The following is a 26,800-nucleotide window of genomic DNA, read 5'->3' on the forward strand; positions in this document are numbered from 1 at the left end:
AAAAAAAAAAAAAAAGAAAAAAAAAGAAAAAGAAAATCTTTTGTTGAAGATATAAATCTTCGATTCAATATATTCTTATCACAGGTTTCCCTTCCTCATCTTCTCCCAGACCCTCTCTACCTCCTGACTCTCTCAACTGCATACTTTCTTTTTCTCTCCCTCTTAAGAAAGCAAACAGTCAAATTAAACAAACAAGAATAAAAAACAAAGAAAAAGGACAAGAAATGAGTGTGCATACACACACACATGCATGCACGTACACACACACACACACACACATAAAACCTATGAAAACACAAAATTAGAAGCCATAATATACGAGGAAATACATAAAATACCAGGAAAGCTAAAACATGCCTAAACAACGCAATACAAAATGAAGTCTCTATAAAACTGTTGGATTCATTTTGTGTTGGCCATCTACTGCTGTGTATGGGGACTACCTTTAGGTGTGGGATGTATTCCAAGTGAGACTCCATTGGAGAGATGATTTTTTTCATTGCCAGAGGGGGTCATTCGGAGATAGCTTCTTGATTAGTAGTGGGAGCTTGGTGTGGCACAGATATTTAATTCCCATCAGCCAGAAGTCCCCCACTCTTCTTTTCTTCCAACCACCAACAGCCATCAGTTACTCCCTGTCTCTATGACTTTTGAGAATTCTCATGTCATGGCCTTTGCAGCCAGAACATCATAATGTTCTCCAGGTTCATCCATTCCACAGAGTATATCAGAATATCTTCCCTTCTCAAAGCTTGATATTACTGGATTGTAAGTATTTAGTCACATTTTTGCTTATCCATTCAACTACTGGCAAACATGTAGATCATGCCTACCCTTTGACTGATGGGAATAATGCTCTGCACACATGGGTCTTCAAATATCTCATTGAGACTCTGCTTCTGATTCCTTCAGGCATGTGTACAGAGGAGAATGACTGGACAATATAATAATTCTACTCTTATTTATTTATTTCAGAGTTATCCAGTTTTCCACAGCAGGCACACTATTTCACACGAACACCAAGAGCACAGAAGGGTTATAATTTCTCCACATTCTTACATAGACTGGCTGGATTTTATTTTTGACTGTATTCATCCCAAGGGGTGTGAACATGGCTCCCCCTCTGTAGCTCTGGACCTGCATTTCCTCCGTGACTGGTAGTACAGAATGCCTTTTTCTGTGGTCCCTAGACATTTGTATTGCTTCACTGGAGAACAATCTACTCAAGTCTTTCCCTATGTTGGTTAGGGTTTGGGGTGGGGTTGTTATTAGGTTTTAATTCTCATTTGTATTTAGTTTCTGTTAAACCACTCTATTAAATTTATTTCTTTTTTCTAAATATTTTGTTTTTATGTATATAATTTGTATATATGTGTGTGTGTGCAAGAGTATATGCCCATGTGTGTAAGTTCCAGAGGAGGCCAGAAGGGGGATTCAAATCTCCCAGAGCTGGATTTATTCCATTGTTTAGAACCAACCAACCAACTTGGACCTTGTGAATCAAACTTGAGTCCTTTGGAAAAGTAAGAAGCTTTCAACTCAACTACTAAGCCATCTCTCCAGAATTTAATTTCCACCATTGTATCTTCAATTCTGGTATTTCCACTTTTCTATTATTTACTTGTTAATATACTCCACTAGACTTCTAAAGTTTTCTACAGGGCCTCCAACCTCCTTTACCATGTTAATGAGAGTTGTTCTGACACACATCTTAACAACTTTCCTGTTGATAAAGCTTGTTATTCTATGTCATCCTATGTCATTGATCTGTCTTCTCTTCTGATTTTTTCTATCAAATCTTGTCCTCCTAGTATGCTTAGTTTTTTTTTTTTTTGTTTTTTTTTGAGCCCTAGACATTTTATGTGGAAAAACTCGAGAGTTACCCCAATTCTTGATGTGTTACTATTGCCTCCTAAAGATTTCTCTTTGCTTCTAGAAAGCAGGTAGCAAGCATAAGCCACTTTAATCCAGTCAGGCTTTACTTCCTAAGGAGGCCATTTTACTTCCAGTTTACTCACACAGCTACAATACATCATGGTTTCTCTTTTAAAAATTTAAGTATGTTCTCTGCTAACTTTATGTATTTATACAATGTATTTTGATCATATCCATTCACTACTACCTCCCTGAAATGTCCCCATTGTCTCCTACCCAATTTCCCTGTCAATATCATATCCTCTTTTTATTATTGTTATTAATAGAACCTTAAGTCCAGTTAGTGCTGCCCATATGCACACGGATGTGGGGATATCCACTGGGACATGGGCAACATGCCACCCACCAAGTCCACAGAGGAGAGTCACTCTCCCTCAGCAACCAGAAATTGCCCGTAGCTCCTCTGCTGAGGGCGAGGTCTTGGGGGTCCCCTCCTCCATCCACGATGGAATTTTGACTGGCTTGGTCTTGTGCAGATTTTGTGTAGGTAACCTGACCATGGTTGCTTTGAGCTGCTAAGTGCAACAGCCATGCCTTGTCCACGAGTCAGCATTTCTTGGCTCTCTTTCCTATCTGCCACCTGTCTCTCTGCCTCCTCTTCCACAGCGTGGAGAAGGCTGATATAGATGACTTGTCCACAGCTGAACACACGTAACTGTTACTCAAGTCTCTGGGTATTCACAAATATCTAGACAGCAGTCTGACTAGCGAAATAACAGCAGTTTTCTCCCTACACCATTCCTATCACCTCCTCCGAAATTGGTACTCTAGGATTTTAATAGAGTCCAGTGAAAAGTCTAATGTCCTCTTCCTCTTCTTTGGAATCGAGAGAGTTGGCCCTGCAATAAGTCTGAGGAGCTGCAGGTGGACTCACTCAGCTTCTTTGCCTCTGTACCCATCCTAATTTATCTGCTTCAGGAAGGACAGCAGCACTGTGTGCCAGGCTTGTTCCTGATTCCACTCTCACCTAAGCTCTCTCACTGCTTGGGTGACTCCCAAAGCTTTCAAACACAAGTTGTGTTATTTTTTTTTCCCTGATTATCCCCAGTGGACAAGTTTAACTCAAACAATCCAGTCTGCCACTGCCCAGAGTGAAAACTTAGTTTTCTAATTGAGGGTTGATCATTTTCTTACTTTCTCAGTGTTAGTTAGTTACTCATTTATTTCGTGTGTAGATGTCCAGACATTTAGTCCACTTCCTTTATTTAAAGTCCCGTCCATGCAGAGGGAGAAAACAAGTTAGAACAATGTTACAAATTATTAATACCACCTTGCTGTCTAGCGACATACTTCCCATCCTCCAAAATTGCCTTTTTTGGAAAATTAATAGTTTCTAAAGTTATCCCAAACTGAAAAGTAAGTGTGAAAACAATGATTGGAAAACTTACTGTTTAAGATACTGTTTATGCAGAATATCACTCCAAATCATAAAATATCATTAATTTGATTCTCAGAGGCAAAACTTCTCTTGTGCTGACTTCTGAAGTAGAAGCTAATCATCATTATAATTACATAATTACATATTAATGGGTAATGGAGTTGCTTTATATAAATAATATCTACCTTGCCGGGCGGTGGTGGCGCACTTGGGAGGCAGAGGCAGGCAGATTTCTGAGTTCGAGGCCAGCCTGGTCTACAGAGTGAGTTCCAGGACAGCCAGAGCTACACAGAGAAACCCTGTCTTGAAAAACCAAAATAATAATAACAACAACAACAACAACTACCTTTAACCATCCAAATTAAAAAAAAAAAAAACAACCCTCGATGAGATGTGCACTGCGTTCACAAATCACCTTTTGTGCCTTTTATCTTCCAGGGCAACTATGATGCTGGTTTTCTCTATCACTGTCAGTTTCCGGCATATGTCCAAGGCAGTGATTTCCAAAAACAGGAAAATGAACCATTCGATTTCCGAGTTCTTGAGGGTACAGAAGACAATCCCATCACAACGATCACTTTCAGGTGCAGAGAGCTTTACCAAGGATCTTAGTGTTGTCTGTGTTTCTATGCATCCCGGACGCCTTGCCTCTTTTCCGCTTGCTGTAATAAAACATCCTGATAGAAATACTTGAAGAAAGGGTTTATTTTAGCTCATGTTGGAGGTACAGTCCTTCAAGGCAGCAGGATGACACCACATCTGAAGACAGAAGGGGGAGAGCCATGAATACAAACAGGTGTTCAGCCTGCTTTTATCTTTTTTTAGTTTTTTTTTATTCCTGTTATTATTTATTTCCTATGTTTTTCTTAATGGATATTTGCTTTATTTACATCTCAAATGTTATCCCCTTTCCCAGTTTCCCTCCCTCCCAGAAACACTGTCTCACATCTTCTTTCCTCCTGCTTCTATGAGGGTGTTCCTCCACCCACCCACCCACTCCCACTTCCCCACCCTTGATTCCTCTACATTGGGGCATCTATCAAGCCTTCATAGGACCAAGGACCTCTCCTCCCATTGATGCATGACAAGGCCATCCTCTGCTACATATGCGGCTGGAGCCATCTGTACTCCTTTGTTGATGGCTTAGTCCCTGGGAGTTCTGGGGCATCTGGTTGGTTGATATTGTTCTTCTTCCTATAGGGTTGCAAATCCCTTCAACTCCTTCAGTCCTTTCTCTAACTCCTCTATTGGGGACCCTGTGCTCAGTCCAATGGTTGGCTACCAATGTCTGCCTCTATATTTGTAAGGCTCTGGCAGGGCCTCTCAGGAGACGGCCATATCAAGCTCCTTTCAGCATGCACTTCTTGGCATCCGACAATAGTGTCTGGGTTTGGTAACTGTATATGGGATGAATCCCCAGGTTGGACAGTCTCTGGGTGGCATTTCCTTCAGTCTCTGCTCAACACTTTGTCTCTGTATTTGCTCCTGTGAGTATTTTGTTCTCCTTCTAAGAAGGACCGAAGCACCCACACCTTGATCTTCCTTCTTATTGAGCTTCAGTGGTCTGTGAATTGTATCCTAGATATTTGGAGCTTTTGGGCTAATATCCACTTATCAGTGAGTTCATACCATGTGTGTTCTTTTGCCGTTGGGTTACCTCACTCAGGATATTTTCTATTTCTATCCATTTGCCTAAGAATTTCATGACTTCATCGTTTTTTAATATATAAGTAGTACTCCATTGTGTAAATGTACCACATTTTCTGTATCCATTCCTCTGTTGAAGGGCTTCTGGATTCTTTCTAGCTCCTGGCTATTATAAATAAAGCTTCTATGAACATAGTAGAGCATGTATCTTTATTACATGTTGGAGCATCTTCTGGGTATATAAGCCCAGGAGTGGTATAGCTGGGTCCTCAGGTAGTACTATGTCCAATTTTCTGAGGAACTGCCAAACTGATTTCCAGAGTGGTTGTACCAGCTTGCAATCTCACCAGCAATGGAGGAGTGTTCCTTTTTCTCCACATCCTCGCCAGCATCTGCTGTCACCTGAGTTTTTGATCTTAGCCATTCTGACTGGTGTGAGGTGAAATCTCAGGGTCCTTTTGATTTACATTTCCCTGCTGACTAAGGATGTTGAACATTTCTTTAGGTGCTTCTTGGCTATTTGATATTCCTCAGTTGAAAATTCTTTGTTTAGCTCTATACCCCATTTTTTAATAGTGTTATTTGGTTCTCTGGAGTCTAACTTCTTGAATTCTTTGTGTATATTGGATATTAGCCATCTATCGGATATAGAATTGGTAAAGATCTTTTTCCAATCTGTTGGTTGTCCTTTTGTCCTATTGACAGTGTCCTTTGCCTTACAGAAGCTTTGCAATTATGAGGTTCCATTTGTCAATTCTTGATCTTAGAGCATAAGCTATTGGTGTTCTGTTCAGGAAATTTTCCCCTGTGCTCATGTGTTTGAGGATCTTCTTCACTTTCTCCTATATAAGTTTCAGTGTATCTGGTTTTATGAAGAGGTCCTTGATCCACTTGGACTTGAGCTTTATACAAGGAGATAAGAATGAGTCGATTTGCATTTTTCTACATGCTGATCCCCAGTTGAACCAGCAGCATTTGTTGAAAATGCTGTCTTTTTTCCACTGGATGGTTTTAGCTCCTTTGTCAAAGATCAGACCATATGTGTGTGGGTTCATTTCTGGGTCTTCAATTCTATTCCATTGGTCTACCTGTCTGTCTCTGTACCAATACCATGCAGTTTTTATCACTATTGCTCTGTAATACAGCTTGAGGTCAGAGATGGTGATTCCCCCAGAAGTTCTTTTATTGTTGAGAATAGTTTTTGATATCCTGGGTTTTTTGTTATTCCAAATGGATTTGCTAATTGCTCTTTCTAACTCTATGAAGAAGAGATTTGGAATTTTGATGGGGACTGCATTGAATCTGTAGATTGCTTTCTGCAAGATGGCCATTTTTACTGTGTTAATCCTGCCAATCCATGAGCATGGAAGATCTTTCCATCTTCTGAGATCTTCTTTGATTTCTTTCTTCAGAAACTTAAAGCTCTTGTCATACAGATCTTTCACTTGGTTGGTTAGAGTCACACCAAGGTATGTAACATTATTTGTGACTATTGTGAAGGGTGTCATTTCCCTAATTTCTTTCTCAGCCTGTTTATTCTTTGAGTAGAGGAAAGCTACTGATTTGTTTGAGTTAATTTTCTACCCAGCTACTTTGCTGAAGTTGTTTATCAGGTTTAGGAGTTCTCTGGTGGAGTGTTTGGGATCTCCCAAGTATATGATCATATTGTCTGCAAATAGTGATATTTTGACTTCTTCCTTTCCAATTTGTATCCCTTTGATCTCCTTTTGTTGTCTAATTGCTCTGGCTAGAACTTCAAGTACTATGTTGAATAGATAGGGAGATAGTGGGCAGCCTTGTCTCGTCCGTGATTTTGGTGGGATTGCTTCAAGTTTCTCTCCATTCAGTTTGATGTTGGCTACTGGTTTGCTGTATAGATATGGTATGCTATTTAGGCAATGGGCCTTGAATTCCTGATCTTTTCAAGACCTGTAACATGAAGGGATGCTGAAATGCTTTCTCAGCATCTAAGGAAATGATCATGTAGTCTTTTTTTTTTTTAGTTTGTTTATGTAGTGGATTATGTTGATGGGTTTCCTTTTATTAAACCATCCCTGCCTCCTTGGGATCAAGCGTACTTGATCGTGGCGAATGATTGTTTTGATGTGCTCTTGGATTTGGTTGGCAAGAATTTTATTGAGTATTTTTGCATCAATGTTCATAAGGGAGATTGGTCTGAAGTTCTCTTTCTTCGTTTGGTCTTTGTGTGGTTTAGGTATAAGTGGTATAATGGTTTCATAGAATGAATTGGGGGGTAGTGTACTTTCTGTTTCTATTTTGTGGAAGAGTATTGATATTAGGTCTTCTTTAAAGGTCTAATAGAATTCTCGACTAAACCCATGTGGTCCTGGGCTTTTTTTTTAATAACTGCTTCTTTTTCTTTAGGGGTTGTGGGACTGTTTAGATGGTTTATCTGATCCTGTTTTAACTTTGGTACCTTGTATGTGTCTAGAAAATTGTCCATTTCATCCAGACTTTCCAACTTAGTCAAGTATAAACTTTTGTAGTAGGATTTGATGATTTTTTTTTTTAATTTCCATGGTTTCTGTTGCTATGTCTCCCTTTTCATTTCTGATTTTATTAATTTGGATACTGTCTCTGTGCCCTCTGGTTAGTCTGGCTAAGTGTTTATCTATCTTGTTGATTTTCTCAGAGAACCAGCTCCTGGTTTGGTTGATTCTTTGTATAGTTTTTTGTCTTTGTTTGCATTTGGTTGATTTCAGCCCTGAGTTTGATTATTTCCTGCTGTCTACTCCTCTTGGGTGTATTTGCTTCTTTTTGTTCTAGAGCTCTCAGGTGTGCTATCAAGCTACTAATGTATGCTCTCTCCAATTTCTTTTTGGAGGCACTTAGAGCTATGAGTTTTCCTCTTACCACTGCTTTCACTGTGTCCCATAAGTTTTGGTATGATGTGTCTTCATTTTCATTAAATTCTAAAAAGTCTTTCATTTCTTTATCTCTTCCTTGATGAAGTTATCATTGAGTAGAGCATTGTTCAGTTTCCATATGTATGTGTGTGTTCCATTGTTTTTGTTGGAATTTAAGACCAGCCTTAGTCTGTTGTGATCTGACAGGGTATACGGGATTATTTCAATCTTCTTGTATATGTTGAGACCTGTTTTGTGGCCAGGTATATGGTCAATTTTGGAGGAGGTACTATGATGTGCTGAGAAGAAAGTATATTCTTTTTGCTTTTAAATATTCTATAAATATCTATTAGATCCACTTGGTTTGTAACTTCTGTTAGTTTCACTTTGACTCTGTTTAGTTTCTGTTTCCATGATCTGTCCATTGAGAGTGGGGTGATAGAGTCTCCCATTATTATTGTGTGGGGTGTGATGTGTGCTTTGAGCTTTAGTAAAGTTTCTTTTATGAATGTGGGTACTCTTGTATTTAGAGCATAGATATTTAGAATTGAGAGTTCATCTTGGTAGATTTTTCCTTTGACCAGTATGAAGTGTCCTTCTTTATCCTTTTTGATAACTTTTGGCTGAAAGTCAATTTTATTTGATATTCGAATGGCTACTCCAGCTTGTTTCTTAGGACCATTTGCTTAGAAAATTGTATTCCAACCTTTTACTCTGAGGTAGTGTTTGTCTTTGCCACTGAGGTAGGTTTCCTGTATGCAACAAAATGTTGGGTCCTGTTTACGTATCCAGTCTGTTAGACTATGTCTTTTTATTGATGAATTGAGTCCATTGATGTTAAGAGATATTAAGGAAAAGTGATTGTTACTCCCTGTTATTTTTGTTGTTAGAGATAAAATTATATTTGTGTGGCTTTCTTCTTTTAGTTTGTTGAAAGATTACTTTCTTGCTTTTTCTAGGGTGTAGTTTCCCTCCTTGTGTGGTGTTTTTCATTTATCTTTTGTAGGGCTGGATTTGTGGAAAGATATTGTGTAAATTTGGTTTTGTCATGGAATATCTTGTTTTCTCCATCTATGGTAATTGAGAGTTTTGCTGGGTATAGGAATCTGGGCTGGCATTTATGTTCTCTTAGGGTCTGTATGATAGCTGCCCAGGATCTCCTAGCTTTCATAGTTTCTGGTGAGAAGTCTGGTGTAATTCTGATAGGTCTCCCCTTTTATGTTACTTAATCTTTTTCTGTTGCTGCTTTTAATATTCTTTCTTTGTTTAATGCATTTTGTATTTTGATTATTATGATGGGAGGAATTTCTCTTCTGGTTTAGTCTATTTGGAGTTCTGTAGGCTTCTTGTATGTTCATGGGCATCTCTTTCTTTATGTTAGGGAAGTTTTTTTCTATAATTTTATTGAAGATATTTACTAGCCTTTTAAGTTGGGAATCTTCACTCTCTTCTATACCTATTATCCTTAGGTTTGGTCTTCTCATTGTGTCCTGTATTTCTTGGATGTTTTGGGTTAGGAGCTTTTTGCTTTTTGCATTTTCTTTGACTGTTGTGTCAATGTTTTCTATGGTGTCTTCTGCCGCTGAGATTCTCTCTTCTATCTCTTGCATTCTGTTGGTGATGCTTGCATCTATGGCTCCTGATTTCTTTTCTAGGTTTTGTATCTCCAGGGTTGTCTCTCTTTCTGATTTCTTTATTGTTTCTATTTCCATTTTTAGATTCTGGATGGTTTTGCTCATTTCCCTCACCTGTTTAATTGCGTTTTCCTATAATTCTTTAAGGGATTTTTGTGTTTCCTCTTTAAGGGCTTCTAGCTGTTTACCTGTGTTCTCCTGTATTTCTTTGAGGGATTTATTTATGTCCTTCTTAAAGTCCTCAATCATCATCATGAGAAGTTATTTTAGATCTGAATCTTGCTTTTCTGTGTGATGGTGTGTCCAGGACTTGCTGTGGTGGGAGAATTGGGTTCTGATAATGCCAAGTAACCTTGGTTTCTGTTGCTTATGTTCTTATGCTTGCCTCCTGTCACCTGGTTATCTCTAGTGCTATCTGCCCTGGCTAAATCTGGTCATTCCCGTAATCCTGGCTGAGTCAGAACCCTGCAGAGTCTAGTTGTATCTATTATCTTGTGATCCAGGATCCTGTGATCCTGAGATTCAGGGTGTGTCAGAGTTCCTGGGAGCCAAGCTGCCTCTGAGACCTTGAAATCCAGGTATGGCCAAGCTCCTTGGCTCCTGTGATCCTGTGATCTCCAGTGTGCTAAAGAGCCTGGGAGTGGAGCCTCCTCTGGGGGCTCTGGGGCTGGCCACAGAGTTTGTGTCCAAGGTAAACCAGAGCAGACAGGAAGGAACTCAAGCCACTTATTGGGTGGGGTTCCTGTGTCCTGGCATCCTGCTGGTCTTGCTTTTGTCTTTTATACACAACAGAGTCCCCTGCTCTGGGAATGGTCCCACCCACAATTATGATGGGTATTTCCTTGTCTGTTAAAATAATTGAGATAATCCCTTACAGGCATTCCTTGAAGGCTGTCTTCCTGGAGATACTAGACCCTTTCAAGCTGACTAGAGTAATGGTCATAACTGGAATGGTTACTTTTTAAAGCTCTAGTCAAGTGAAAGGAAACCTTTTCTTTCTTTTTTTTTTTTTTTTTATTTTTACTGAGTCTATTTTTGTTGTTTGTGTTTACATAGTTCTAGGGCCACATAAAAGAGTCCTTAGATCAAATGTAATAAAAGGTGACAAGGATTCCATTTACATTTAGTAATGTAATAATACTATCATTTTTTACAAAACTTCAAAAGTTTTATTTTTTTTATTTCTGTGTATGCATATGTGTGTCTGGGAGTGAAGGCTTTGAAAGTACTCACATCTGGTAGCTGGTAACTTCCTATAACTCCTGTTCCAGGAAAGTCAATATATTCTTCTGGTTTTGGGAACACACACACACATAGATAGATAGATAGATAGATAGATAGATAGATAGATATCTGGAGAGAGAGAAGGAGGGAGAGAGACAGACAGACAGACAGACAGAGACAGAGAGACAGACAAAGCCTTCACTCCCAGAAAGGAAACCTTTTCAATTCATTCAAATGAGCAAATAAAATTAAAGCAACGTCTAGTCTTGAAATTCTATTTTAACCCTTATAGGTTTTGTGTCAGGGGTTGTTGTATGGCAATTTCTGTTTATCACATAAATTTGTCTTCATTTATATACAAAGATTTCATGCAAGCAAACCACGGACCAGGCTTACAGTGACTCTGAAGAAATAATAAACCAAGCTGATATCCATTTACTAAGTGAGAACCCGAGCACAAAGGCCAGTCCTTTTTTTGAGGCCTGGAGCTCAGACTTTCAAAGCTGCACTCCCTCCCTATCTCTTTTGTATTAGTTTACTAGAGCTACTGTTGTGACAAAAACACCCCTGAAGTGTGACTAAGCAGCAGGAACTTATATTCTTATGCTCTGAAGACCAGAGCTCCAAGTTTGTGGTGTTGACAGATGCAGTTTCTCATGCCATCATTCTGTGGCTTTTTCCTAAACGCCTTATTGTTGAGCTTTCTCTTGACAGCTCCTCTGTGCAAGCTATCCCTAGGGTCTCTGTGTCTTAACTGTCTTCTTTGACAAGGGTACTAGCCAGACTGGATTAGAATTTCTCCTTATGTTCTCATTTTTAGCTTACTTACCTCTTTACAAGTTCTTAACTTGCAATATAGTTATACCCCAGAGTATTGCGTGTAAGACTTGAGCACATGCATTTTGGTAATATGCAACTTAGTTCTTAACATCATTGTTATTTACAAGTAAGCATTGTTTGGCTGAGAAATGCTTCAGTGGGTAAAGGTACCTGTGGCCAAGCTTGATGACCAGAGGTTTAGTCCCTTAGACCCACACTTGGATGAAGGAAAACCAATCCTTACTAGTTGTCCCCTGACCCTCAAAAACAGCTAAATAAATAAATATGCCATGTCCTGCCCAGCTTGGGACTTAAAACCCTGATGGGAGAGGGAATGAAGAAAGGACAGATACACAGATACTCAAATAGTGAAGAGGGGATCCAGTGGGGTTCTCTAATGCTGCCACTGCCCAGCAGACTTGGAACATCAGCGTGTTTACTAGGTAAGTAGGGCTCAGCTCGCCTTGGTAAGAGATCTCTATTGGCCATCAGTCTCAGGCTGTGAGCACCTCGGGGAGGAAGGCACAGTTGTAGTTTTTACACACATTGACCAGTCCCTTGTAAGTACTCATCTTGAGCCTGGCCACATGGATAAGAACTTTGCCAACTTCCCATGGGTCAATCGGCTTTGTAGTCCTCAAAAGGCCATATTCATGTCAAAATACACATTTACTCAGAATTTCACTCATTCTGGGATTCCTTCACCCACTACATAAAAAGGGAAAAAAATTAAACATTATTTCACAGTTTATGAGAATAATATTTTATTCTTTTTGTCTCATAGTAATGACCAAACTGTGATGTTCTGTGGAATGAGAAATGGAGCAATTCGAGCGTATGTTTTAAGTGAGAACGACCCCTTCCTGATCAGTTTGAAGGACTACTGGCATTTCAATGTGCATGACAATAATTATGGATCTGTTAAAAGTATCTGTTCTAGTTTTGATGACCAGTATTTGCTGACTGCTGGAGAAGATAGTAATATCTTCGTTTTTGACATTTTTTCTGAATTTATTGCCCAAAAGGAGAACAAAGCCATAGTGCCACTTCCCAGGGTATGTAAACAATTAGCCAAATTAATCAACTAATAATAATAGTGGACTTTATTTTAAGGTAAAGTGATGAACTACTGTTAAAGTCTTTACAATATTGAGACTAAGTTATATATATTAACCTCATAATGTAATCTTACTATAGTCCATAATATCTGAATCCTATAACTTATAATCTAGTTTTCCTACGACATTATACATTTGACTTTCTGGAGCTTCTATATCAAATATTAATGGCATTGAACTCTTATTTTTATTAAGTTTTTACAGTTCTTCACCTTTAAAAACACTGCATCAGGATTTCCTTATCACTAACTCTCTTAGACAAAGTTTCTTTTTTCTTCTTCAAATTGGGCAATATTTTTCAGATCTATGTTTTGCCATTATTTACTTGTTAATATACTCCAATAGACTTCTAAAGTTTTCTACAGGTCCTCCAACTTCCTTTAACATGTTAATGAGAGTTGTTCTGACACACAACTTTCCTGTTGATAAGGCTTGTTATTCTATGTCATTCCGTGTCATTGATCTGTCTTCTCTTCTGATTTTTTTCTATCAAATCTTGTCCTCCTAGTATGCCTAGTTATTTTTTTATTGAGCCCTAGATATTTTATGTGGAAAAACTCGAGAGTTACCCCAATTCTTGGTGTGTTACTGTTGCCTCCTAAAGATTTCTCTTTGCTTCTAGAAAGCAGGTAGCAAGCATAAGCCACTTTAATCCAGTCAGGCTTTACTTCCTAAGGAGGCCATTTTACTTCCGGTTTACTCATAGAGCTACAATACATCATGGTTTCTCTTTTAAAAATTTAAGTATGTTCTCTGCTAACTTTATGTATTTATACAATGTGTTTTGATCATATCATTCACTACTACCTCCCTGAAATGTCCCCATTGTCTCCTACCCAATTTCCCTGTCAATATCATATCCTCTTTTTATTATTGTTATTAATAGAACCTTAAGTCCAGTTAGTGCTGCCCATATGCACACGGATGTGGGGACATCCACTGGGACATGGGCAACATGCCACCCACCAAGTCCACAGGGGAGAGTCACTCTCCCTCAGCAACCAGAAATTGCCAGTAGCTCCTCTGCTGAGGGCAAGGCCTTGGGGTCCCCTCCTCCATCCATGATGGAATTTTGACTGGCTTGGTCTTGTGCAGATTTTGTGTAGGTAACCTTACCACAATTGCTGAAAACAGATGTTTCGCCTCTTTTGACAGCCTGGGATTGAGTTGGAGGCCCCTCCAGAAGACATTGAAGATCCCAAAGCCTACAGGTATGAAAAATCACCATAGCTATTGATCAGGCCTGAGATTTTTACCAAACAAACGGACTCTTTGCAGACGCTGAGCAAGTCACATGAATTTCAAAGTTATTGAACACTAATTTTCTCTCATGCCACTTCTGTTCCTGGAATAACAGCTGTTTTGCATGTCTGCTTTCAGCATTGAGAATGCCAGGAAGAAAAGAGAGCATGATAGGTTAATGAAGAAAGTAGAAGAACTAAAAGCTCACAAGAGAGAACAAATCAAAATTTTGAGGAATGAATTTTGGAAGCTGTTAGCGCTGAATAAAGAGTTGCCAGCCCATATGCAGTTTCAACGGACGGTGAGTCTAAATGAAGGACTTTTATTTTTAACATCTAATCTCTGGACTGGGACTACTATTTGGCAACGATGATATGGGAAAATCATGTGTCCTGGTTAACTCCCAAGTTAGCTTTACACACAGCCCAAAGTCATCTGATGGAGTTTCAGCGGAGGGATTTCCCAGATCCAGACTGGACTGTGCTACATCTGTTGGAGCTGTGGTCTTGATGTCATTTGAAGAAAGACACCCTAGCCCACTGTGGGCAGACATCACCGTCCCTAAGCAGGTGGTCTTAGGAGATACAAGAAAACCAGATGAGTGTGATGGAGAGGGCCAGCAGTAAGCAACATTCCCCTGTGCTTCCTGCCTTTCCTTCCTGCTTAGGTGCCTACCCTGTCTCCTATCCTTAATGACCCACAGCCTGAAAGTGTACACTAAATCATCCAGTTCCTCTCCCAAGTTGCTTTTGGTTTTGATGTTTGTCAAGGCAACAGGAAAGTAAACTAGGACATTATTGTTAAATCACTTACCTGCAGCGTATTGGCAGTACCTCAAGGGCTATAAAACTCCTTTGTTAAATCTTCTTTTACAGTGTATTTGCATCACCTCAAGGGCTAGAAAACTTGACACAGTTGGGATGGAAGCCAATGAGCCTACACAACACAAAGTTGACTGCTGGACTTGGCTACTTCTACGTTATGCTTTTTCTATATTCAGTAAAATAAAAAATCAAAACAAGAGTTAAAAGTTGGCTTACCTGTTGGAAGGGTACATGCATAGCTCGACTCTCTATTGTTTCATTTTAACTAAGCCATTATATTTAAGGGAAAATCATGCCAGGGCAGAATCACAAAGCTTCTAAAAGATAGCAGCATAACAGTATAGCTAGGGTTATGACAACAATCGAAAAATATTTAAGACAATATTGTATTCATTTCTTTTGTGATTTTACTGTAAAACTAAATATACCTGCTAATAATTGGGCTGGGTTGTCTTTTTCTTTCATTCTTCCAAAGTTCTATTTAATGTACATGAGTGTTTGCCTGCATGTATATATGTGCATCATGTGCATGTCTAATGTTCATGGAGGCCAAAAGAGGGTTTCAGTTCCCTGGAACTGGGCTTACAGATGATTTTAAGTCAAGATGCGAATGCTGGGAACCAAATCCAGGTTCTCTGAAAAAGCAGCAAATACTTTTAACCATGGAGCCATCTCTCCAGACCCTTTATTTCATTTTCAACTATTTCCTAAACAGAATATTGTTAAAAGTCTCATAGAGGGCCTAAGGAAATGGCTTAGTCAGTATGAGTATTTTAGTTCAATCCCCAATAGTCTCATAAGAAGCAGGCATGGTAGACTGTGCTTGTAATGCCAGCACTGGAGGGGAGGGAGTGTGGAGACAAATATATCCCTGGGCATTGTAAGCAAGCCAGCCTGGCCTAACTGGCAAGGTTCAGGTCCCAGTGAAAGACTGTCTCAAGAAAAAAAAAAGTGTCTGGCTTTTGTGGAATGACACTTGGCTTACACCTGCACGCACGCACACAATGTAATTGTAAAACAAAATAAGAACCTTTTTGATAAAGAAATCTACTTTTCTGCAGGATTTCAATATTGATGCCAAAATTCACGCTGAGATCCACAAGAAAGCAAGTTTGAAAATGGAACAAGTGGAAAAGGAACTAGCTTGGGAAAAACAGAAACATGAGCTCGGCCTGAAGAAGCTCCAGGACAGGTGTGTCTGTCCTGCAGATTAAGATGTCTGAAAGCACAACTTTTTTTTCTTAAGATTATTTATTTATTTTATGTGTATGAGTACACTGTAGCTGTACAGATGGCTGTGAGCCATCATGTGGCTGCTGGGAATTGAACTCAGGACTGCGGCCCCGCTCGCTCCGTCCTGCTCGCTCCAGCGTAATTCACTGTAGCTCTCTTCAGACAGCACCAGAAGAGGGCGTCAGATCTTATTACAGATGGTTGTAAGCCACCATGTGGTTGATGGGATCCGAACTCAGGACCTTTGGAAGAGCAGCCAATGCTCTTACCTGCTGAGCTACCTCGCCAACCCCCAAAAGCACAACTTTTGGATAGAGTTATGTGTTGTGATATCCATGAAGTGGCCAAATGAGCCCAGGGAGCAAGTTGACACCTCAAGCAACCCTCCTGCTGATGGTAGCTCCCCGTGCTGTTGGCTCATTCCTTCTAGTTAAATGTTGGGAATTTGGGTGAGCATTATATTTTTTAAATTTACAATGCCTATTTGGTTTCTGTTTTGACAAACTATTTGTTTTATGCCAAGCTAAAACATGTCTATGAAGGCTTTCATGTTTTAAAATTCCCAAATGGAACATGGTTAGAAGACAAATTGTCAAAGATAGCACACTCTGGTCTAATCACCTGCACATACCAGTCTGTCTCCCCGGGAGAAACGCCTTTTTGTTTTTTTATGGAGGTTTGATTTATAGACAGTGGAGTGTACACATCTTCATAGAACAGCTCAATCAATACTTTCATTAATGCTCGTCGGTTCATGTGTGTATGATCCCCATTAAGATTGAGAACATTCATATCATGCCAGGTCACTCACGGCTCCTTTCAGCTCATACCTTTTCTCTGATGTGGAGTCTTATTGCTATAGATCATTCTTGTCTGCAAACTCCATATAAATGCAGTGCTGAATAATGGGTTTTAGTTTTGCATCTATCTTCTTCATTCCCATTGTCTTAGATTGTCTACAATGATCATGCCACTGTCTTTCTTCTTATTATAGATTTATTTTATTTTTAAGTGTGTGTGTGTGTGTGTGTGTGTACGTCCATGGAGACCAGAAGTTCCAGTTCTCTGCAAATATTCTTAGCCACTGAGTCATCTCTCCAGCCTTAAAGTGCAGTCCTTCTACAGAGAAACATTTGAGAATTACCCTTATTCAACCTCCCAAAGTCTGCTCATTTCGTAGTGACTACATCCAAACAAATCTCATTAGCACATGCTTATAAAAACATGCGCACACATACATTCACACACAACCACAGAGTTTAAGAAATTGTGTCTTAAGTATCCCAATGAGGTAAAATTTCTTAAGTCTTTGGTAAACAAATGTTAATTTTTCTTTCTTTTTAGCTTAGGAATCCTGAATTTATACACAGATGGCTATATTTTTATATAATTTATATATTCCTATTCAATTAATTCTTGCACAGTGCATATAACTTATTGTCTATAATACATAGGGCAGTAGATTACACATATTCAGAGTTTGTGATGATTTGGTTTCCATCAAACTGGAGCCTAACTATAAATTGTCACTTAGCATATATTAGCAAAATTTGATGGTGCATTGATTAATAATGGAATGCTTACTAGTTTCACTAGAATTATTTTTTTAATACTTTTCAGTCAAGTCCAGCCCAACTTTCAGAGCATTCCACTGGCATAAGTATGGTTAAATTTTGAGCAGTGCATAAACATATTGGCAATATTCATCATTGCAAAGTGATCAAAATATTAACTATTGCAAACACCTATTCTATTTTTTTTTTTCAGATTTCGTGAACCCTTGGAAAGTGACACCATCGTGGTTTATGCCATCCAGAGTGACCACCAGATAGCCTCCTATCGGCTGGTGAAGCCCTCTAAATATTCCAAGTTGAAACGTCCAAGTCAGTCTGAGAGAAGACCCAGCAAACTGGAGAGGTTCGAAAAGGAAGGGCCCAGCAAGAAGGAGAGCCAAAGAGATACAGGTGGGTGTGCAGGTGACAGGAGGCTTTAACTCCATGTAGACTGGGCTTCCCAACAGACTTGGCTTTTCATAGAAAAGGACGTTGACCCTTCTCCAGCAGTCAGCAGATACTGGTCATCAAAACTAGTGTCTGGAGCTCAATTTGTTTTCCCCCTTCCATTTTCTTCTCCCTTGGAAGAGGTAATCTTACAAGTCAGGATTCTGTGGTATGGCTAAGACTAGATGCAGGTGCGCTCCCCCAAATGCACAGTGCCTGGTTTCTTATCGGACGCGCGCTGCTAAAGCAAACCCATGCTGGCTGTGTTACTCGGACCATGGATGAGAATGAGAACACAGGATGGTGCAGCATTCTTACCTCCCATATCCAAATAGCACCTGATGTAGAATACCCCCCCCCCGGTTCTGTTCCTTTCCTTATTCCTGCTTCCCACCCCGAAGAACAAAAAGCTAAAACACTATTACAAACTGTTTTCCAAAAGCATATAAGCAGAATGAAGGTGTGAAAATGGTACCTAACCTCCTCCCCCCCCAACCCCCACCCCGAGTCCAGCAGCCTGTTTTCTGCAGAAGGCTAGCAAGGGAGTGCCAAAGGAAGACAAGCTCTGGGTAGCAAAATGTGATGTTCGTCTGTCCGGACTGACTTAATTCACAGGACATGATCACTTCTAGTTACTGCTGCCCCTCCTCCTCCTCCTCCTCCTCCTCCTTCCTTTTGCAAACGGAATAATTTCATTCTTCTTTATAGCTGAATAAAATTCAGTTGTGTATTTATAGGACATTTTGTATTGATCTCTACTTTTTTTTTTTTTTTTTAAGATTTATATATTCACAAAGAGGGCATTGGATCTCGTTACAGATGATTGTAAGCCACCATGTGGTTGCTGGGATTTGAACTCAGGACCTCTGGAAGAGCAGTTAGTGCTCTTAACCCCTGAGACATCTCTCCAGCCTGATCTCTACTTTTTTGAGACAGGGTCTTTTGTAGCTCTGGCTAGCCTCAAACTCACTAAGAGCTGAGGTTGGCCTTCAACATCTGATCCTTCTGCCTCCTCCTTTGAAGTGCCAAGATTATAGATGAGTGTATCACACCTGGCTTGTTATTCATTTTAATGCATGTGTAAATGTATGTCTTTGTATACACTGAACATGAGGAGTTACTCCTCAATAGACGTGTGCTCACTGGTAAAAACTTAATTGTTTTAAAACTGTAGTTTTCATGTTAGGTGCTTCTGACTAATTTTTACAATTTTTTTGTTCTTGAGAATTTGATAAGAGAATAGAATAAAATGTGATCCTACACCCAACCGTGTCTTTTACAAAAAAGACCTACTAAGTGCAATTAATGCTGCCTATATGTTTGGATGCAGAGCCATCCACTAGCGCATGCGAATCCTACAGTGGGCCATGTCCTCTAAAAAAGAATTTTGTTGTTGGTGGTTTTGCTTTTTGTTTTTAAGTGACCACAGTCGGTTCAAACTGTCTGTCAAATTCTGACTCACTCAACCCAGTCCTAAGGCAGTTTTGCAAACACACTCTTCAGCTGTCGGCCAGCGCCCCATCATTACTTACAACATTCTGTAAGGAGCTGGTATTAGCTTTATTTTGCCAACTTTCTTCACATTTGACTATGAAGCTTCCTCAGTTGATGCCATGCTGTAACATTTACCCTTTTTAAAAATTAAAATCAAAAGATATTTTATTGCAGTTGTTTGCATTTTTAAATTTCATTTACTTTTTGAGACCAAAAAATTGTGTCATTTGCCCCTTCCCTTTCCTCTCTTAAAGCCCTCCCACCTACCCCTCCTTGCCCTCATGAATGTTCATGACCTCTTTTCCTCATTGTTCCATATACATCTTCCTATCAGTTCTTAGTTGCATATCATTCTTTATGTAAAACTGGGGCCTTGTAGCCTTTCTTCATCCACTTGGCATGTCTGTTGTTGTCTTTGTGAAGCTTATGCTCAGGTAGTCATGTTGGTGAGACTTTATGGATATAGCTCCTGACATTCCCAGGAGAATCAGTCTCACAGCAAGCTCCCTGATCCTCTGGCTCTCTGCCATCCTTCTGCGATGCCTGACCCTCTGGCTCTCTGCCATCCTTCTGCGATGCTCCCTGAGCCTCAGGTGTGAGAGCCAGACTGTTATTTTGCCAACTTTTTAAATAGAAAATGATTAGGAGCAATAATTGGGCCTTAGATTTCTAGTATGATTTTGTACTCTAGAAATAGTAGACAATTTAATGATTGTTCAATTTATATTTTTGTAACTCTGTAATGGTGTGTGAGCATACCCGCCTGGCCATTCTATTTTCCACGGACAGCACAATATTTTAAAAATTGGGTGAGATATTCAACATCCTATTGTAAAGAAGGCTTTGAGTGTTGGATAGGCTATGGTAGATATTCTCAGCATGGTATGCTCAGCAGATATGATATTCTATGGGCTAGATATCATAAATACATTTTAAAATCAGCCACTTTCAATTTACAGTGGTATTATCAGGATGTGACCTTGGATCAAAGGTCAAAGAACATCTGTGGTTTAGGGGGTTGAATTCATGGGGGTAGTTTCATATTTTATCTTGATCTTGTGTGTGTGTGTACTCACATGTATGTAGGTTGAAAACAGTATTTGAGAGTTATTTTCCTGCCTTAGAAGTATTGAAAGTAATTCTTTGTACAGGTGGAAGTATTAGCCTACAAGAAGAATCAGTGTTGGAAAAAGAGAAGAAATCTCGGCCTAGAACTTTAAGTGAAATTATGGTAGAAAACCAAATTGAGAAAACAAACAAACTCATACAACAAGCTGAACGGGCTCAACTTAAGATTCTGCAGCGCAAAAAGGAATGGGAGGAGCTGTGAGTCACGTGCGACCTATATTCTTACACTCTTAATATGTGACCCCAAATATAACTTTGCAAATGTTGTGTTTGTTTGACATGGTTGTTACTTACACAAAGAAGTAAAAAAAAAAAAAAAAAAAAATCCAGACAGGATGGAATTGTGAAGGGGCAGAGTCAGCAACATTCGAAAGGGGTTGTGCTCTACTTGACATTTCTAGAATCTTTAGTTTCTGCTTCAAAAATTCTATTCAAGATAATGTAGTCAGAATGCTTTTTAAAGAGTAAGAAACTCTTTTCTGTCACAATATCTTAGAAAACATGATGTCAGTTGTTTGAATAAATGCCTTATTGAAAGGCTTAGTGGGCCCTATGGTAGTTGTGGCTTTCATTTCCTAAGGGACTTCTCATCTGTGTTCTATCATAGCCCTGGCTGTCCTGGAATTCACTCTGTAGACCAGGCTGGCCTTGAATTCAGAAATCTGTCTGTCTCTGCCTCCCAAGTGCTGGGATTAAAGGCATTCGCCACCACTGCCTGGCATCATTTACCAATCTTATTAACATTTTCAGAAACCTAACTTTTGCTCAAAAGTATTAAAATAATTGCCTACTTCCTGCATTTTTCATTTTAAAAATTATGCCCTTTCTTGTCTTGTTTTAGCATTAATTGGGTGTTTCTTTCTTCTTACAACGTAAAGTACATTAGCTTTGATTCCATACCTTTCTTCTTTTCTAGCATAAACCTGTAAAGTATAGATTTTCTTCTAAGCATGAACTTAACCATGTTTCCTAAGTTTCACATATGCCCAAGACATTCAGTACAAAACATGTCGATGAGCCCTCGGGATTTCTTCCCTTACATCTGTTTCATTTAAATGTTTGCTGCTTGGTCTTCAAATGTTTGAGATTTAAACATTAGATTTTTGGTGAGGCTTCTTATTTCATTTCTTGTTAACACAGAAAGCAATTACATCTGCTGGAACCTAGGCCATGGCGCTCCACTCCGTCTGTAAGTTCCCGGTGTGCTTGATAAACAGGGTGTTTTCTTGCATTGCTGGGGACAGTCCGCTGTGAGGGTAGACTCAGGCAAGATGGTGGATACTGTTGCTCAGGTCTCCTAGGGAAAGGTTGCTCTTAGCTGTGACCTTAGTCAATCAAGGCCCTGAGCTGGGGCACAGAGTCATTCCTGTGCCCCATCAACTATCAGCAGTATTCTCAGCAGCTTTCTGCTATCTGTATGTTTCCAATGATCTTTTCTTTGCCAAGTTCCATCCTATTTCACGTTACAAGTGTTTTGATTAGTACTTGCCCACAACAGCGCCCCACAGATTTTTGACTCTGTGCTCTCCTCTAGCTCCATATTCTTTCTGCAAAAGGCCTTCGTACTTTAGTGCCCCTGTCTCCTCAACTAGTAAGCTTGCTGGGTTATTTTTTGGTCAGTAAGATTCTGATCCTACTTACTCTGTAATCTAGCAATCTCTTCCATACAAAAAAAGCAGGAGCTAGAATCACTTTGCTTTAATTCTCTTAAGGAATTGGTTTCCTATTATCTATATTCTCCGTCTCGTGATGATGCTTGTATGTCCGAGTGTAGCTGTTTCATATATTTTTGGTTCAGTTTTCTAGTTGCTTACATCATGAGGACAGTTATGGTACGGGCCCCATTTTTCTGTTCTCTGCCCCTCCTCTTCCTTTTCATCCTCTGAGACCGTTTTTTCCCCTTTGAAAACATCAGTCCTTCCTTTTGGTGCAGATGTGCATATGTGACTAAGTGTCAAGGGATACACAGTCACACAGGCTTCCTCTGCTAGTTCACACTGTGTGTCCCTGGAGGGCTTTTCTCTTAAAGGAAAGAAAGCGCTGACTGCAGGCCAGAAGTACGCACTCATTCTGGCTGGCAGACTTCACTTTCCCTGTGGTGGACTGTTGGAAATTCCCAGTTAAAGACCTTGGAAGGGATACCCAACAATACCTTAGAGCACCCTCAGCCAGAACTTTGGTTTCTTTAGAGAGCAATCCCTGAGTTTTGTCTTGGTATGAAAGCGGCCACCGATTTGTCTGCATGGAAAGCTGAGATGCATCCATTTATAGCCCGTCACTGAGAATTACCAAATACATCCAGCATTTCATTTTGCTCTCTGCGTCTGATCCTTTGCGGGTCTACTGAGAAAATATTTTTGTTGTCTCCTCCTGAGGCATTCTAGCCCACAGCTTTTTCTACTCTTATTTATTGGTTAATGTAATTTCATCTTTTTTTTCTTGTATTCCCAAACGGTATCAATATAACTGGCTTCCTAATAGCCTTCCATCCTATCCTCATCTTCTCTGATGATCAGCATTGCTTTCTGTACCTCCCAAAAGTTGTTTCCATAGAGTTCTGGGAGGAGGCGGCAAGTGCGCATTTGGAGTCCATGGTTACATTCATGTCTGTGCCATCGACCTCTTTCTCTGACAGTTACAAGAGCAAGCCTGATGATGACTATGAAGATCCCAAAGATGTTCAGGCCATCAAAGAAGCCCAAACATATATGGGGGATTTCAATCTGAAGACAGCCCCAGACTACAAGATACCTGAGCACATGAGGATTAATGCGGCCAAGAAGGAGGAGGAGCTGGGGTTCCTGGACTCGATGGTACTTAACGCTCCATGAAAAGCACCCTGTTGTTAAGTAGAGTCTCCTCAACCCCCGTTTATCTCTCTGATCTACACATGCATAGAAACACACACATTTAGAGCTGAAGGCAATTTTTGTAGCAGTCTTGAATACGTCCTCTTTTTATAAATGATGAGACAGGGACCCAGAGAGGGCAAGAGATTTGTCATTTTTATGGGGAAAGTCCTATACTGTTTCATGTACAATGAACTTCTGAAATTCAATGGAGTCCTTGGTAGATTTGTTTTCTGGCTGCCATAGACCACCAAATGGTTAGAATGAATGTCATCATTTAATCTTTTCTTTACAGGACTTCCATCTTTTGTCAAAAATGAAATAACCAACCAACCAACATGCTGATCATACTTGGCTCTGAGCCTCATTTTTCTTATTAAATGATTTTTTTTGCATCATTGATTCCTGTATTTCTAATGAATGTTAATTCCTTGGGCACCCTTTAGATCATTAGGGGATTGCTTCTTCACACTTAGAGGCTCAGAAAGCATATGGCTACTTTGTTCAAAAGGAGGATAAACTACTTGGCCACCTAGAACGGTTGTATAGACTACACAGTTCACTGTATCACACTGACATATCCCATAGGTAGCATATTCTGAGAAGTGGAAAAAATTATCCTGAAGAAGATATGTCCTTTTCTTTTTTCCACAAAAGGTATTATTTATGACGGTGTTATAAATGTCTTGGTATGCTAGCTAATATCCACAAATGAAGGATCAATGACCATAATTTTATTCTTCTGGTCACAATCAATATTTCAGACATCTTACTAGTGACCATTTAGATTATTTTTCTAGCTATTTTCCCCCAAGATAAGTTGAATTTACCCATTATTTTTATTTAGTATTATGTATTTATTATTTACAGACCCATATTCTTGTGAGCACTTTTATTTATTTATTTATTTATTTATTTGTTTATTTATTTATTTATTTAATGTGTGAAAATGTTTTACCTGCATGTATGGCTGTGCCCCTATGTGCATGCATGGTAGTGCCCACAGAAGCCAGAAGAGGGCATTGGATCCTTTGAACTTCTTTAACTCCTTAAAATGGAGTTACAGATGGTTGTGAGTTGCCATGTGAGTGCTGGGAATCGAACCTCGAACTTCTGTAAGAACAACTAGGTGGTTCCACACATACCCAGTGCTGACTTTTCAGTTTAAGTCTTAATTCTTTAAAGACTCATTCTTAAGTAGGGAGACATGCTGATCTTGTTTTAGCGATTTTACTTCCCAGTAGAAGTACGTTTTATAAGACTACTTGATAAAGTGTGTTTGGTCTTTTAAAAAACAAAACAAAACAACAACAACAACAACAAAACCCCACTATACTTCATGTGGAATAATGCTTCGTCTGGTTGACAGCCTCGGTGCACACAGTTGCTGTTGTCCTCTTAGGCACTCGGAGATACTTTAGGACAGAGTATGTAATGAGCAAGCCACAGGTATATGCAGTACCAGTGCAGGTATGCTTTGGCTCACATAAGTAGAGAAATAAAACCACAGAAAGATGTCATAGTATGTTGTGTGATACTGATGTTTCACGACCACAAAGTAGTAAACAGTGGCAAAAATACAGAATGAGAACAAGATGACTTATAGTTAGGTCATAGATGGGCAGCCAAGGTGAATCTAAAAATAATAATAATAATAAATACATAAGTAAAATTCCAAATTTCCACCTAGGAAAGGAGCTAGCTAGTTAATGCCCAGAGTGCCCAGCTAAACACAAGCCTTCTGAGAGACTTCCACGAAGAGGTTGAAGGACAGAAAACCCAACCTTGCAAACCCTTGCAAAAGGAAGGGATGAATGGGACAAAGAGAAAGAGTTCTAGAGGTCGGATCCAGGCTGGCTCCAGTCTTAATGGGTGACACCTGAGAGCCAGAGGAAACCATAACGGAATGTTCCGAACAGAGATGTTCACTTCCCCCACCCCCACCCCGTCCCCTGGTCTTGCCAGTCCAAAAATGAAGGGGAAATAACCGTTCCAGGCTGCCTTCTGTGACTAGGCTGTGATGATGCTTCCCACCCTCTCCCTGTTTCAGGCCCATGGAAAGAAGAGGTACATGAACAAGTGCATCCTTTCCCTTCGAGATCACAAGCTGGCCGTCATTGAGGAAATCCAGTGCCTGGTACAAGAACTGAAGAACATTCAGTCTTCCATCCCCGCGTCCAAGCACCTGCCCATCCCCCAGGTCCCGCAGATCTATCCAGAAGAAGTCCCCGAAAGGAGATTCCAGTACGATGAGGAAACGCTCTTGAGATTTAAGAGAAAGCAGAAGAAACGGCAGGATGTGAAGAGCAGCAGCAAGCAGTCGGGATCCGGGGGCTCAGCCGGAGGAGGGCTAGGGTTCCTCAAACTGTCCTCGGGAAAGGAGGGAGACCTGACAACCAGAGACTCCCTGTCTCGGTCGTCCAAGGCATCAGCGTTCCTGGAGCTTCCGAAGCAGACCGAGTTTGAGAAGGCAGAGCCAAGCGAAGTGGAGCTGGAGATTATGAAGAGAGACGAGGTTAAACACTTGTACATGCAACAGTTTCTGTGCAACAGGGTAAGAGGCGAAGCCGCCCCTCTACGTAGAGCCGAAAGAAGAATAGTGGGAGAATCCAGTCTGCCTTATGATTGGTTGATTTCAAATTTCTCCGCATTAACCTTTCCCCCAAATGCTGACCAGCTCATTACTTGCTGATGGCTTGGTTGTCTCCCCCGTCCCCACCTCGCCCCCACTGGTTTTCTAATTAATCTTTGGGCTTTCTAACTAATTTGTTGGAGTTTTGTATCCTTTTATCCTCCAGGGCAATACATCACAAGACACTTGCAACTAAATGAAGTCATGGTAAAGGGAACTGGAGGGACAGCCTTGAAAAGTTAAATAGGATGTACTAAAACCGGAAGCCTCAGCTTTTTACACCTCTCTCTCTCTCTCTCTCTCTCTCTCTCTCTCTCTCTCTCTCTCTCTCTCTCTCTCTCTCTCTCTCTCTCTCTCTCTCTCTCTTTCTCTCTCTCTTTCTCTCTCTCTCTCTCTTTCTGTCTTTGTCTCCATGTTTCTGCCTTTCTGTCTCTCTGGTCTCATTTTGTAGCTTAGGTGGGCCTAAAATTCACTTTGTAGCCTGAACTGGCCTCAAGTTGTGGCTAATCCTCCTGCCTCAGGCTCTCAGGTCTTTAGTGCATGGGTTGCTCCAGTAGAAAGGAGAGTCTGTGGCGATGACTGGATTCAAAAGTCTTCTGGAATACAGGGGCTGTTATTTCCAGGGGAACCAGAACCAGGCTTGGATGAGAAGGGCGGGATACAGTCTAACCATGGAAGGAAAGAACCTTTCCCTGCTACCAGCCATAAACAAGGAACCCCTTCCTCAGCTCTTCTCAGCTCCACCCTGCAAAAGTGCTCCCTGTAGCCCCCCGCAC

General features: G+C 40.2%; 1 protein-coding gene across 3 annotated transcripts in view; it reads left to right on the top strand.

The window, feature by feature from the left end:
• Cfap44 (cilia and flagella associated protein 44) overlaps positions 1-26,800 on the top strand; it is a 110,345-nt gene that overhangs the window by 58,474 nt on the left and 25,071 nt on the right. For all 3 annotated transcript variants that reach the window (XM_031363964.1, XM_031363965.1, XM_031363966.1), the window contains 9 exons: positions 3,752-3,897; positions 12,289-12,559; positions 13,778-13,833; positions 14,003-14,165; positions 15,750-15,880; positions 17,689-17,885; positions 20,567-20,741; positions 23,179-23,356; positions 25,443-25,946. In XM_031363964.1, the coding sequence (XP_031219824.1) occupies positions 3,752-3,897; positions 12,289-12,559; positions 13,778-13,833; positions 14,003-14,165; positions 15,750-15,880; positions 17,689-17,885; positions 20,567-20,741; positions 23,179-23,356; positions 25,443-25,946 (1,821 nt within the window). The remainder of the gene's footprint in view (positions 1-3,751; positions 3,898-12,288; positions 12,560-13,777; positions 13,834-14,002; positions 14,166-15,749; positions 15,881-17,688; positions 17,886-20,566; positions 20,742-23,178; positions 23,357-25,442; positions 25,947-26,800) is intronic.

This window comes from Mastomys coucha, unplaced genomic scaffold (assembly GCF_008632895.1).
Source record: "Mastomys coucha isolate ucsf_1 unplaced genomic scaffold, UCSF_Mcou_1 pScaffold12, whole genome shotgun sequence".
NCBI classification, from domain to species: domain Eukaryota; kingdom Metazoa; phylum Chordata; class Mammalia; order Rodentia; family Muridae; genus Mastomys; species Mastomys coucha.